Source organism: Vitis vinifera, chromosome 6 (genome assembly GCF_030704535.1).
Source record: "Vitis vinifera cultivar Pinot Noir 40024 chromosome 6, ASM3070453v1".
Classification (NCBI taxonomy): domain Eukaryota; kingdom Viridiplantae; phylum Streptophyta; class Magnoliopsida; order Vitales; family Vitaceae; genus Vitis; species Vitis vinifera.
In genome coordinates this window covers 23,737,778-23,750,502 of record NC_081810.1, presented here as the reverse complement: position 1 = coordinate 23,750,502, position 12,725 = coordinate 23,737,778, and the positions used below count along the sequence as shown (strand labels likewise).

Below are 12,725 nucleotides of genomic sequence, written 5' to 3'. Positions count from 1 at the left end.
GTTTGGATGACATCAGATTTATTTTTAAGAAGATATAACTAGGTGAATTTAGAATAGGCATCCACAAAATGAACATAGTATCTATAACCACTACTTGAAGGGACAGGAGTTGGACCCTATAGATCAGAATGAATCAATTGTAGAGGAACGGTATAAATTGTTTCAAATCTGGAAAATGGAAATTTATGAATTTTGCTTAAACAACATGATGAACAAAATGAAGGTGTTATTTTATTGATATTACGGACATTACACTGTGAAAGAATTGTTTTTACAACTTTAACAGAAGGATGACCTAATCTAGCATGCCAAAGATCAAAGACATTTGGCTTTATTGAATCACAAGGCTTTGAAACAGTACAGGTTTGAACATTGCAACTTTTTACAACAGAGGATGATTGAAAAATGTTGAAGGTAGCTTATGGATGAGCAAGGCACAAATTTGATGAATCAAATGAGTATAGACCATCTTTAACTTTCTCGGTAAGAAGAACAACCTGAGAATCCTGATCCTTAACAAAACAAGCATCAAAATGGAATTCAAAGAAGACATTATTGCCTTTTGCAAATTTGGAAACACTAAGAAGATTCTTTGTAATAGAAGGAACCAAAAGCATGTGATTTAAGGAGAGCACCTTAGGAGTAAGATAGGAAAGTAAAGAAGAATGACCAACTCGTGAAATTGATAAACCTAAACCATCACCAATGTGTACTTCGTCTTGACTAGTAAATTCAGTGTTGTGTTGAAGATTATTAGCATTTAGAGTGATTTGAAGCACCAAAATCAGGGTACCAAGAGTTATCATTGAACACCTCAGGTGTTGTAAACAAAGTTGAGGAATGAGGAGATGCTTGGCTGAAATAAGCACGAGGACCACCACTATTTTGAGAAGAGGAGGTTGGACTAACAAAACTTGGATCAAACCTATAGTAACACCTCTCAACTTCATGTCCAAACCTTCGACAAAGCTGGCATTGAGGTTTGCCAGTATTATTCCAGTTGTTATTCCAGTCAGATTTGCCACCATTTCCTCTGCCTCCATTAAAATTTCTGTCTCTACCAAAGTTTCCAGCATTGAAACGACCTCCATTACCTTGACCAATACCTCTGTCACGCCCCAAGACCCACTCCAAGGGCGTGACGGTCATTTCACACCTCAAACCCGAAGGCTTAAAGTATAATCTGACCCAAACAGTCATATTGTAACTGGATGTTACCAATTACCAAATACCTGCTCAGAGTAGCGGAAACAAAATCTAAAATCCTCAAAATTCAATTTCCAAATAACTTCCAAATATCAAATGATCCAAAATAACATAACTAATAGTTAAACAAAATCCAACATAAAATCCTAAGTCAAATCCTAATGATGACCATTCCTCAGCCTAGCCATCACTCCTCACCCGAACTAAGAGTACCTGAAAAATTTTCAACAATTGGGAATGAGCTCACAGCCCAATAAGGAATATTAATGCAATTCATGGATCAAATATTTTCATTTCAAATAGGAGATATCAATTTTTTTTTTTCTCATCAAATATCAGAGTTCCAAAAATACCAATATATTCAAAATTCAACCAACCAATTTCATATCAAATTCAAACACTTTCACATAAGATTCAATCAAATTCATTCAAGTTTTATTACTCTGGTTATCAAATATCAAATGCCCAGTTAGGTGGGACTTTTCAAATGGGTGGCTAGCCTCAAATTGTTCCGGGTGGACGGAACCAAACACTACTAGTACTAGTAACCTCTAACCAAACCCCTAGAGGCTGGGGTCCAAATCAATTACATTCCCACCATGAAATGTAAAGGTCAACTATTATATCCCGTTGACAGGGCCGAATAGTCAACTATTATATCCCGTTGACAAGGGCCAAATAGATCAGAGTGATGTTTTTGTTCAAGTATTCAAATTTACACAACATAATATCTCCATATTTTGTGTCATAAATAAAACAAAATATTCCAACATAATATTTAGTGCAAAACAATTTGATCCATGCATGGTAACAAAATATCATTTTCTTTTCCACAATTCAAAATAACATATAAAATAATTTAATTTTATAAATATTGCATTAACTTCCCTTACCTCAAAAGAAGTCCTTGAAAGCTTGGGAGAAGAATAATTCTGAAAAAAATATAATCTACTCTTCACCTAATATAACATAAGAGAAACAATTATTACTATTTATTTATAATTTAACTAATCCTTATTTAAATAAAACTAATAAATTCCCAATTTATTTCTAATAACACACTACTAATTTAATTAAATTACAATTTTATTTTATTATAAAACTCTATATATATATATATATATATATTGCTAAATCTATTATTACTATTATCTTAATTATAAATCTAAAACTAAATATTATTATTTTAATTAATCAATTCAAAAGCCACCCAACCATTCCTCATCTCGGGTACACACCAAAAAGCAAGTTTTTGTTTGTTTTTTTTTTTTTTTTTTTGCCTAATGGTTCATTATATCTATATCTATATATATATATATATATATATATATATATACAAAAGCCTCCATAGCACTGCCACGCCCCCTGGAGTTTTTATTTTTTTTTATTTTTGCCATGCTTCCAGTAGCCCAGTACGCGTACGCCCCCATTCTTATTATTATTATTATTTTTTTTCCTTCCTTCCTTCAGTGCTCACGCGTTCTTCTTCTTCTTCTTCTTCTTTTTTCTTTTTTTTTTTTTTTTTTTTTTTTTTTTTTTTTTTTTTTTTTTTTTAATAACCCTAACCTAAAATCGAAATATTCCAAGGAATTTTTTTTTTTTTTTTTTAATAAAACTTAAGATCTCCCAAATTCCAATACTAAAATCAAAGTATTAAATTTTCACTATTTGATATTAAAATGAATTAAAAAAAAATAATCTAACCCTAATCTAGATTTGGGGTTTTCCAAAAAATATATCTAATGTGTTTGAAATTAATCAATAAATCTAAAATATTAAACTAGGGGTTAGAATCTTACCTATAGAGATTTGTTCTTCAACCCTGAAATCTGACTCCAACTTTACGTTCTCTGGAATTTTGCGAACAGGAACTCTATTCAGAAAAGAAGGGAAAGAATAAAATTTCTAATTTATACCTAGGGTATTTATTCGTAAAATTACACATTTACCCCTCTTCCACTTTATTAAATTAATTAATTAACTAATTAAATTATTAATAACAATTTCCTAAATTATCCTTAAAAGAAATGCCTGGGCGTTACAACCTCGACCTCTTCCAGGACCAAAGTTGGTAGAGAAATTGCTTCTGCCACGACCTTTAAAACCATTATTAGTAGAAGACGAGCCAGAATTGGCACTTTGTGCAGAATCAAGAGATTTAGCATTCTTTTCAATTCTAGCTTCTTATGCCATAATCAAAGACTCAACTTCTTCTACCGTATAGGATTAAGATCTAGTAAGGATGGAGGTGATGAAAGCATCATACTCATCAGTGAGGTCATCTAGAATAACATCAATATGGTCCTTATCTGTAAGTATGTGACCAACCGAGGCTAAAGAATCAACACAACTCTTGATTTTGGACAGATATTCAACAGCATTCAAAGATCTCTTTTTCGTAGTCATAAGCTGATCCCTAAACTATCCAATTTTAGTCTTAGTTTGAGATGCAAAATATTGCTCTAATTTCACCCAAACTTGAAAAGAGGTTTCACATCCAACTAACCTCGGAAGAACTTTCTCAGAGATCGACGAGAGCAACCATGAAAGAAGCAATTGGTCTTGTTGTTCCCACTCAACAAAGGCTTTGTTCACATTTTCGGCTTGTGCATTTTCTTTCAATAGAAAATATGGAGGAATTGCAAACTCAAAGAAGACAAATCTTTGTAATCCATAACCTTTGATTGCATAGACCACTTGTTGTTTCTAGATGAGAAAATTGTTGTTATCAAGTTTCACAGAAAAAGAATGTGTGGAACTCATAGGTAAAAATCTTGACTGTTCTTGAGCTGCCATTGATGAATCTTGAGCAATGGTTTGAATCGGAGCCTCCATTAAAGGTATTTATGGATCAAGACTCCATATTTCAGAGTAAATGATGCCTTTTTAGTCTCTGAAATTTTCAGCAAACATAATCAAGATTGCCCTAGCTTTGAACATGTTCTAGTTTCGAATCTAAACGCCGATTTGTCGGAAATTGTTGGTAAGGGAAGTTGTGGTATGAAAACTCCAGGAAGCTTGATGTCGATGGAGAAAGCTTACTCTGATATCATATGAGAAAACTCAATAAAGAAAAGAATTTGTCATTACCCAAAATGAATGATTACAACAAGGTATATAAATACACTTCTTAGTTAGCTAACTGATTCTGTTTTATTCTAACAAAACAACCAACTAATTCTGTTTTATTCTAACTAAGCTATACACATGGACAACAACCATTAACCACTATTCCTAACAGAACGAAACTTTACCACACTATAGCAAGCTATTGTTGAAGAATCCAATTATTAAGTATTTAAAACCTTTATTTTTCAAATTCCTAATATTATTATTTTTTTATGAGTTTTAATCTATTTTAATTTTATTAATATTTTTATTTTTATTTTTATTTTTTAATATTTTCATAAAATCTATTTACTAATATTTTCTTAATTTACGATGTTTTAATTCTTCCACTTCTCTTTGTAAATAATAAAATAATATAAGATAAAAATTAATCTGCACACAAACCCAAACCTAAGACTCAAGCCAAGTCACCCAAAAGGGAATCAATGGATTTGGGATGGACATCCTATCTCATTCCCGGCCCAAAATATAAAATTATTTTTTATTTTTGTCTCAAACTCATTAGGGTTTTAGAAAATAAACTTAAATCTGGCTCATCCCTAATTAGTATACTTTCATTCCCGTCCTAATAAAAGCAGAGTGGGTAATTCGAAAAACTGTGAAATTGCCATCCCTCGTCACCCATCCTATTGCCAGCCAAAGTCCAAGCCTCCCATTTTAAAGCTCTAGAAAGTCAAGGTGTAGTAAAATATTTTAAGTAAATTCCAAGGATCTTTTCGTAAATTCGAAAAACTTCCCCCTAAAACCCTAGACCTCTCTTGATATAAAAATGAAACTAAAATCCCGAAAGTCACTGCTCTCTTCTTCCTCCTAATCTCTGAGCATTCCGAATTTGATCCGCTTGAAGCCATGGTAAGCAAGTCCAACCTCCTCTTATTTTCACCTTTACAGCCATCGATTCTTGGCTGCCTAGCAGAGTATGTAAAACCTGTGATTGGTTGCTTCCACAAGGAACCCTAGATTTTTTATTTTATTTTATTGATTTAATGTTTAGATCTAGAAATTTTGTAATCGAGGCTCGATATTCTTTTGGGTTAAGCCTGATTTTCCGTTTGGTTGCGGAGAAAATGTGGGAGATACATTTTTGAATATTGGGTTTTTGGACTTCGAGAAACTAAAATTTCTTAAGGCCCGAGACTATAAAATCTTAGATTAAAAATTTTAATTTATTTTATTTTTCTCTGTTTTCTCTGGGACCGTATAGAGGGCGATCTCTGGTTTTGTTTCACATGTGGAATTTAGTGTTTAATTTATGCTTAGATGCGGTTTTCATTTTCTTAGTTACCACACCATGGAAACTACGGAGTTTCGATTTTCCTTACTTTCATCTTGCTTCTCAGTGACCAAATGGGGCATTTGTTTATTCGAACGCTAGATTGATGGGCCAAAGCCATGTTTTCTGTATTTTCTTGATGCTTCTGTTATTGGTTTCCTTCTTTCAAGGGCCACTGCTGAAATTGCTAAATGTTTCTTTATGAGGAACTATGTCTTCTTGTTCAATTTTGTGTCCAAAAATTTCTAAGAAAGCATACATATTATTGCAGGATTGAACTTATTACTTTGAATAGAAGGTTTAGACCCCAAATTTCTCTGGTAGAATGGTTATTATCACTTTTATGTTGACATTTGGACTGTGATAACTTGTAGTTGATCCATTGATTTAAATCGATGATGTTTGAAAAGTAACTTTGTGTTTGGTTTGTTGTATCCGTGGCCTAACTGATATGCTGTATGGAATTATGCTTATAATATATGACACTGATACTGATGCTGCATTGCATGCCTGATGATAAGTTCATGTATTTGATAATCATGACTTGCAAAGGAGATTTGAAAGTAACTTTTGAAATTTTCATCTCTTTTTGGATGGGGCCTTATAGTCGAGGAGGAAGGTCAGGGAACCAAAGGAAGAAAATGTAACCCTTGGACCAACTGTAAGGGATGGAGAACATGTTTTTGGTGTGGCTCACATTTTTGCTTCCTTCAATGACACATTCATTGTAAGTACAGTGTTGATTCTTTTGACTGTTTTGTCTCTCTAGATTTTGGCCTATCTTTTCAGTAAGCTGGAAGTCCAATATTGATGGTTTTTCTTTTTTGCAATTGCAGCATGTGACTGATTTGTCTGGCAGAGAGACCTTGGTTCGCATCACTGGTACATATTTTATATTATCTTAATTTTGTTGGATGCTTAATATCTGGTCAGTTTGGTATGTTTCAGTATGTTGACCATTGGTTTACTGTTTATGTTTTTCTTTGCTCGTGTGTTAATGCTCTGGATTTTATTTTTCTTGTTTCTTTTGCTGGAAAAGTGTCTGTGCGACTGGCCTTTTTTTAGGAATTATGATACTGGATCAGTCAGTCTGGCACAATATATGGTAGCCATTAGATCTTGATTGATGAAGTTAATTAGCATGGTTTCTCTGTAATTTTATGTGTTATTTGTAAAACATTTCATCTGTTATTCTTAGTAATACCAAGCTTTTGAATAGTTTGTTGTTGATTACCGTGCTCCACAATTCTTGTTGGTGGGATTTCATGTGAACTAAGGCTGCACAGCAGATCATTATTGTAAGGCATAGGCTAATTTGGAGTGGTAGGGAGGTTTAATCATTAGATGAAGATGCAGCTCTGCCTCTACTCTGTGTACATTCTCTAGATCTGATGTAACCAAGGTAATTTAATCTGGGCCTTGATTGAAAATGAATTTGGTCAAACTTAGGTAAAAATAAATATGCATGATCCTAACTAATTCAGTTTAATTGGTCTCAAAATTGATGCCTTTTTACTTTATTTTATTTTTATTGGATGTCTGAAATAAGGAGTGAATGGATGATCTTTTCTTTCGTTTATTTTTATTTTTTATTTTTTTCCTTAATACATTATGATTTAATTTAAGTTAGATGCTTTTCCCTTAGTTGGATGGATGAGTACGAGTTTAGATAAAAGTCTCCAAAATACATTGAAACCCCTAATTATTAAACAGTTAGTAAGTATTTTTCATTTGTGAATTACAGGTGGCATGAAGGTGAAAGCTGACAGGGATGAGTCTTCACCATATGCAGCCATGCTTGCGGCCCAAGATGTTTCACAAAGATGCAAGGTTCTTTTCCTGATCTCTGTGATTGGATGTGCTTAAAAAATGCTGATCTTGTCTGATTTAAAACCTAGTTTTGGTCATTAGATAGTCCTAATCTTTATTTCTAAGCAACTCATGTTGAGATGATGTCCAATCTGACAAATTTTACTCTTAATGCTGATCAGGAACTTGGCGTTACTGCTCTTCATATCAAGCTCCGTGCCACTGGAGGAAATAAGACCAAGACACCTGGTCCTGGTGCCCAGTCTGCTCTCCGAGCCCTTGCTCGTTCTGGAATGAGAATTGGTCGCATAGGTGGGGTTCTTATATTTGCAACATTTTTTTGGAACACTTAACTTTGAGGAGTTCCTAATATAATTGGTTTCAGTATTGCATATTAAGTGGGTTAATGTTTGAGGCACACTCAAACTTGGGTAGCAAACCCCAATTCATGAGAAATTGGGCCTCACAATATAAATAATTTTGGGATTTTAGACAGGTAAAACTTCAAGGAGCTTTTGCCTGATGTTTGTCTTAGTCCAAAAGCCTAGCTAGAAAAGTAATCATTCATAATTTCATAACCAGGCCATCTTAAATTGAGGACCAGCATTCTCACTCATTATGGTTGACATGCTATGTTGTAGTCTCATGATTTTATTATATCTAGATTTGATAGTGCTTGAAAGTGCTCTTGTTTTTATGGTAGTTGTGGTTGCTCGACTGTAGAAAATTTCTTTTGATGGCAAGATCCTGGGACTGAGAATTTGTCAGCAGTTTGAGAAACTGATTAGTAATGCATGTTCTACCATTTGTCATCATTTACCAGGCAGTGCTTTCATTTGTTTATTGTTTTTAAATTAAAACTCCTCCCTCTTTTTTCACTATCTGCATCCAAGTGTAATTTGGAGATTTATTTGTTTGCCCTACATGTTAATGAGCAAACTAGTCAGACACATTCTGTCATAGGGATAAAGTAATTATAGTGTTGCTCCTCTTGCAACTGGTTCAATCTAATCCATCCCTGGTTTTATCATCTTAATCTCTCTGAGTGTTGTTAATGTTATTCATTCATTAATTTTTGGTTGTTGGTGGGAGTGTGCGTTTGGGATAACTTCTTGTTTTATGTCTGGTTAGAAGTTGAAGTGAAGTCGTGATCTCAAAATATCACTCTTGGTGCTGTGAAAGTGTTTCATTAAGCAGAACAACTTTCAGCATAAGATCAAAAAGGCCTTTCGCAAGGAGCAATATTGTTCTTGCTTCTGTGTTATGCTCTTTTTTGGGCTGTAAAAGAAGCCCAAAATAGTATCCCAATGTAAATAGTATTGATTCTAATTGGTACTTATGATTCTTGTTTTGTTGTGTCTAATCTTTCAGAGGATGTTACCCCAATCCCCACTGACAGCACTCGAAGAAAGGGTGGAAGAAGAGGGAGAAGACTGTGAGCTGGCTCTTATTATTTCATCAAACTATCCTTGCATTTGGGTGTTTTGTTTTCTGTGGTGGTTCCTTGAAGCTTCAGCTGGAAAATGATTTTTTAGTTGAAACATTTTTGTAGTTTTGACAATGGCTTGGTTGACTTAAGATTTATATGGAGTATTTGTGAAATGGAACCATTTGACTTTAACTAGGGCATTTACTTCCCTCTTTTTCAATATGGAATCGTATGAATATAAGTTATAACTTCTGATGTTTTACGTGTATCTTCACGAGTCTCTGGGAAGTAGGCATCACTAGACACCAGAATGGTTTTCAATTCTTAGAACATAATGGACTTTGGAGGAGGTGCTTTTTATTTACATTCCAAGGTAAAGGGTAGCCAAGGTCTGTGATTAAAGTTATGAAGCCGTGCCATTTTAAAACTAGAGGATTTTTAGAATCGTCACTAAATGATCATTGGAAGGTAGTAATGATAGTAATAACATCAAATGTGGAATTAGATTTTCTCATTCATTTTTTTTTTTGGTTGTCAAAGATTGTCTTGTGGTGGCAATTTTGCTGGGATGATCAACCAAACATCAGTTGGGAGATAACATGGGATAGATGGTGAACAAAATCTATGTTTGCTATTGTAGTCTTGTATCAATCTAGAAGATGCTATAGGATGGAATAAAGTGATTTGTAAGCTTATCCTCATTGAAATGAAATCATGTTTCTTCTATAGCTTAAAGCTTGTGATCTAATGTAGCTTGTTAGGGCAGGCCTGAATTTAATTTTATTGTTTTCCCTTTCTGGCAGGGCTGGGGATATTAACCTCAGGTTATTGGTATCAAGCTTCTTACCTTTTTTTGATAAGTAAAGTAAATTCATTTAAAAAGAGACGTCACAAAAGCGATTCAAGGTATACAAACCTATGCACGGTATACAAACCTCTACACCCACCACCAAAAATGGCAAAAAAAAAAAGAAAGAGACCTAAAGATCAACTGGCCCAAAATACAGCCTTAAAAGCTTCTTACTTGATTATTAGAAACTTTTATTAAGTGAACATAGAAATCATAAATTTGAGACGATCCATTGTTGACATGCTTTCAAAAAAGTCTTTTGTTCACCTGCAACTTGATTTCATTCTTGTATGAGGTGTAATGTTTTTTCTCATAAAGTTTGATTTTTTGAACACAAAAGGTGACCATGCTTGGTAAAGAAAGAAAAAAAAAAAAAAAAATCAGGAAATGAGAACCGTGGAAGTAACTAGTGGTAATGAGCTTCTATTCTCAGGGCTTGATTTGAATGAGATGGGTATTTATTCCAGTATAGAAAGAAGGGAAGAACTGAAAAAAAAAAAAGTTCGTAAGAACAGAGGATAATGTTAAAGTAACTAGTGTTAATGAGCTCTATTCTCAGGGCTTGGGTGCAAGACCAGCCTTGATAGCTTGAATGGTGGCGACATCAGTTTTGAAGGACTTAGCCAAGATGTTGTCATCAATGCCAGTGGCAAACACAGTGTTGGGGAGTGAAACGGTTCCTGCATTTGCACTGCCAAAAGCGGAGACGGCAACAGCAGAATTCTTTGCATCGACATTGTACTGAAAATGAACAAGTCCCTTAGGAAACGCAAACATGTCCCCTGCTTGAAGTGTCTGGGTGAAGAGCTTGTTGGTTGTGTCCACAAACCCCACTTGCAGTGAACCATCAAGGAGGAAAAGCAGCTCTGCAGAGCGAGGATGGGTGTGAGGTGGATTGACGGAACCAGGTGGGAACTCAAGCACAGCAGTAGATACACTCTGGCCATTCAGAGCCGGGAATTCCGCTAGGCTCGCTTTTGTAACCTTGAAGGTTGTGGGCTCAGGTGCCCCCACAAGAGCCCGTATGCCAGTAAATGTGAAGAAGTTACCATCCACAGCACTCATGTTGGGCGGGATTATGAAGTCGGAGACAATGTCTGGATCCCCTGCAATTGCTATTTGGACAATGGCAAATGAAGCTACTAATAGTGAAAAAAGAAGGCTGATAATCCTTGAAGCCATGGTAGAGAGCTTGAAATGTAGTGGAGTACCTTGTGGGGGTATTTCTATGATACTTAAAAACCCGAATGAGGTGTTTGGACTTGGAGGAGGGCACTATTTATGGAGAGTGGAGGACAGGCAATAAGGTTTGTACTTGTCCTTGTCCACAGGCCGGTTTAATGACAACTAGAGATGGAAATTACAATGTCATTGTTTTGCAGTTGCTTGGTTTTTATCAATTTGGTAGTACAATATGCTAACAATTAGTGATCTGAATTTATGTATGGCCAGTTAGACGGACAATATGTATGGTATACCAAACTGGCCCTATCATGTTCTCATTTTTACATTAGACTGCCACATATGGAAAACCAAGGCCATAAAAGAAGGGATATAACAAAAAATGTAGCCATCACCATAGTTGATGGTAGTAAACAAAAAGTGAGTTGCTATTCAATAAAATCAAACTACACTATGATAAGAACGTGGCTCTGTTTTCTGCAATGCCTTTGTTGAAGAGAGATTTCACAAGAGAATGGATCTGGTTTATAAGACGGCAGAATCATAATTCTTCCAACTTAGCTTTTTGGTAAGGAGTGATAAACGAGGAGGCGGCAGCATGAGAACATAAAATGCAGCCGGCCATTACAATGCTGAAACCTCACACCATATAAATAGATGGTCGAAGGCAAGATAGTAGTCATCCAATATTCTCTTACGGTCTAGTCGTCTAAGCATCACTAAATGGCCTCGACCATGCTCAGACATGTTCTTTTCTTCACTATAGGTGTCTTCGCCACTTCTTGGATTGCCCAAGCAAGCGATCCAGATATCTTGTCAGACTTCATAGTCCCGGCAAATTCTAATGCCATTGATGGCAGTTTCTTTACCTTCACTGGAATGCGTGGGGTATTTGACTCCGCAGTCCCACCAAACTTTAAGGTAACAAAAGCTGGTCTAGCTGAGTTTCCGGCTCTAAATGGTCAAAGTGTCTCTTTCGCTGTTCTCCAGTATCCCGCAGGGGGTGTGAACCCACCTCACACCCATCCCCGTTCTGCAGAGCATCTGTTTGTTGTGGAAGGTACTCTCGTGGTTGGTTTCATTGATACCGCCAACAAACTCTATACTCAGACGCTCCAACTTGGGGACATGTTTGTGTTCCCCAAGGGACTAGTGCACTTCCAATACAACGCTGATGCTAAAGAACCGGCCACCGCCCTCTCTGCCTTTGGCAGTGCTAATGCTGGAACCGTCTCGGTTCCTCCCTCTGTATTTGCTACTGGCATTGATGATGGAATCCTTGCCAAGTCTTTCAAAACCGATGTTGCCACCATTCAGAAGATCAAGGCAGGACTTGGGGGTAGGGCTTAGGTTGCAGTAGCACCGAGTTTTTCATTGAGATTCAATGCCTTTCACCATACTTCCAATTCATTTTGTGTTATCTTTTCTGTTGAATTTGATGTTGAACATTAATTTTAGGCTGCTTCTGTGGAAGAACTGATATTTCTTGTTGCTTTATGATCCAATGTCTTAATATATATATATATATATATATATATATATATATATATATATATATATATATATGTATTTTCTGTGGCAAATAAAGATCTTTAGATTCATTCAATCTAAGAGCATAAGCTCTTTTTGTTGATATCTCATTCAATATCTATTCTACGCTCTTGCATGTTGATGACCATGTGGTTGCTTGGTTTTGATAAGACGCGTGCACCTTAGGTGTCACTTTGCGTTGTGCCATGTGAAATTGCATCAGCCTTCCAGCTTATCATCTGAACAGATTGCCATTACCTAAGCTTCTTATTTGGGCTCCTAATGATACTGAACCTTTTTATACTTCAAAGAAGCTT

General features: G+C 35.4%; 3 protein-coding genes across 3 annotated transcripts; 2 read left to right on the top strand and 1 right to left on the bottom strand.

The window, feature by feature from the left end:
- The first annotated feature begins 4,902 nt into the window (after window positions 1-4,902).
- LOC100248468 (40S ribosomal protein S14-like) lies at window positions 4,903-9,038 on the top strand. Its single transcript, XM_002274345.5, has 6 exons — window positions 4,903-5,187; window positions 6,216-6,335; window positions 6,445-6,490; window positions 7,353-7,438; window positions 7,600-7,729; window positions 8,789-9,038. Exons 1-6 carry the CDS (start codon window positions 5,185-5,187, stop codon window positions 8,854-8,856), a joined length of 453 nt encoding a protein of 150 aa, XP_002274381.1. The 5' UTR covers window positions 4,903-5,184; the 3' UTR covers window positions 8,857-9,038.
- Window positions 9,039-10,188: 1,150 nt separating this feature from the next.
- On the bottom strand, window positions 10,189-11,075 carry LOC100255353 (putative germin-like protein 9-2). Its single transcript, XM_002273417.4, has one exon. It carries the CDS (start codon window positions 10,876-10,878, stop codon window positions 10,252-10,254), a length of 627 nt encoding a protein of 208 aa, XP_002273453.1. The 5' UTR covers window positions 10,879-11,075; the 3' UTR covers window positions 10,189-10,251.
- Window positions 11,076-11,601: 526 nt separating this feature from the next.
- Window positions 11,602-12,228, top strand: LOC100250181 (germin-like protein 9-3). Its single transcript, XM_002273455.1, has one exon. It carries the CDS (start codon window positions 11,602-11,604, stop codon window positions 12,226-12,228), a length of 627 nt encoding a protein of 208 aa, XP_002273491.1.
- The last annotated feature ends 497 nt before the right edge of the window (window positions 12,229-12,725 follow it).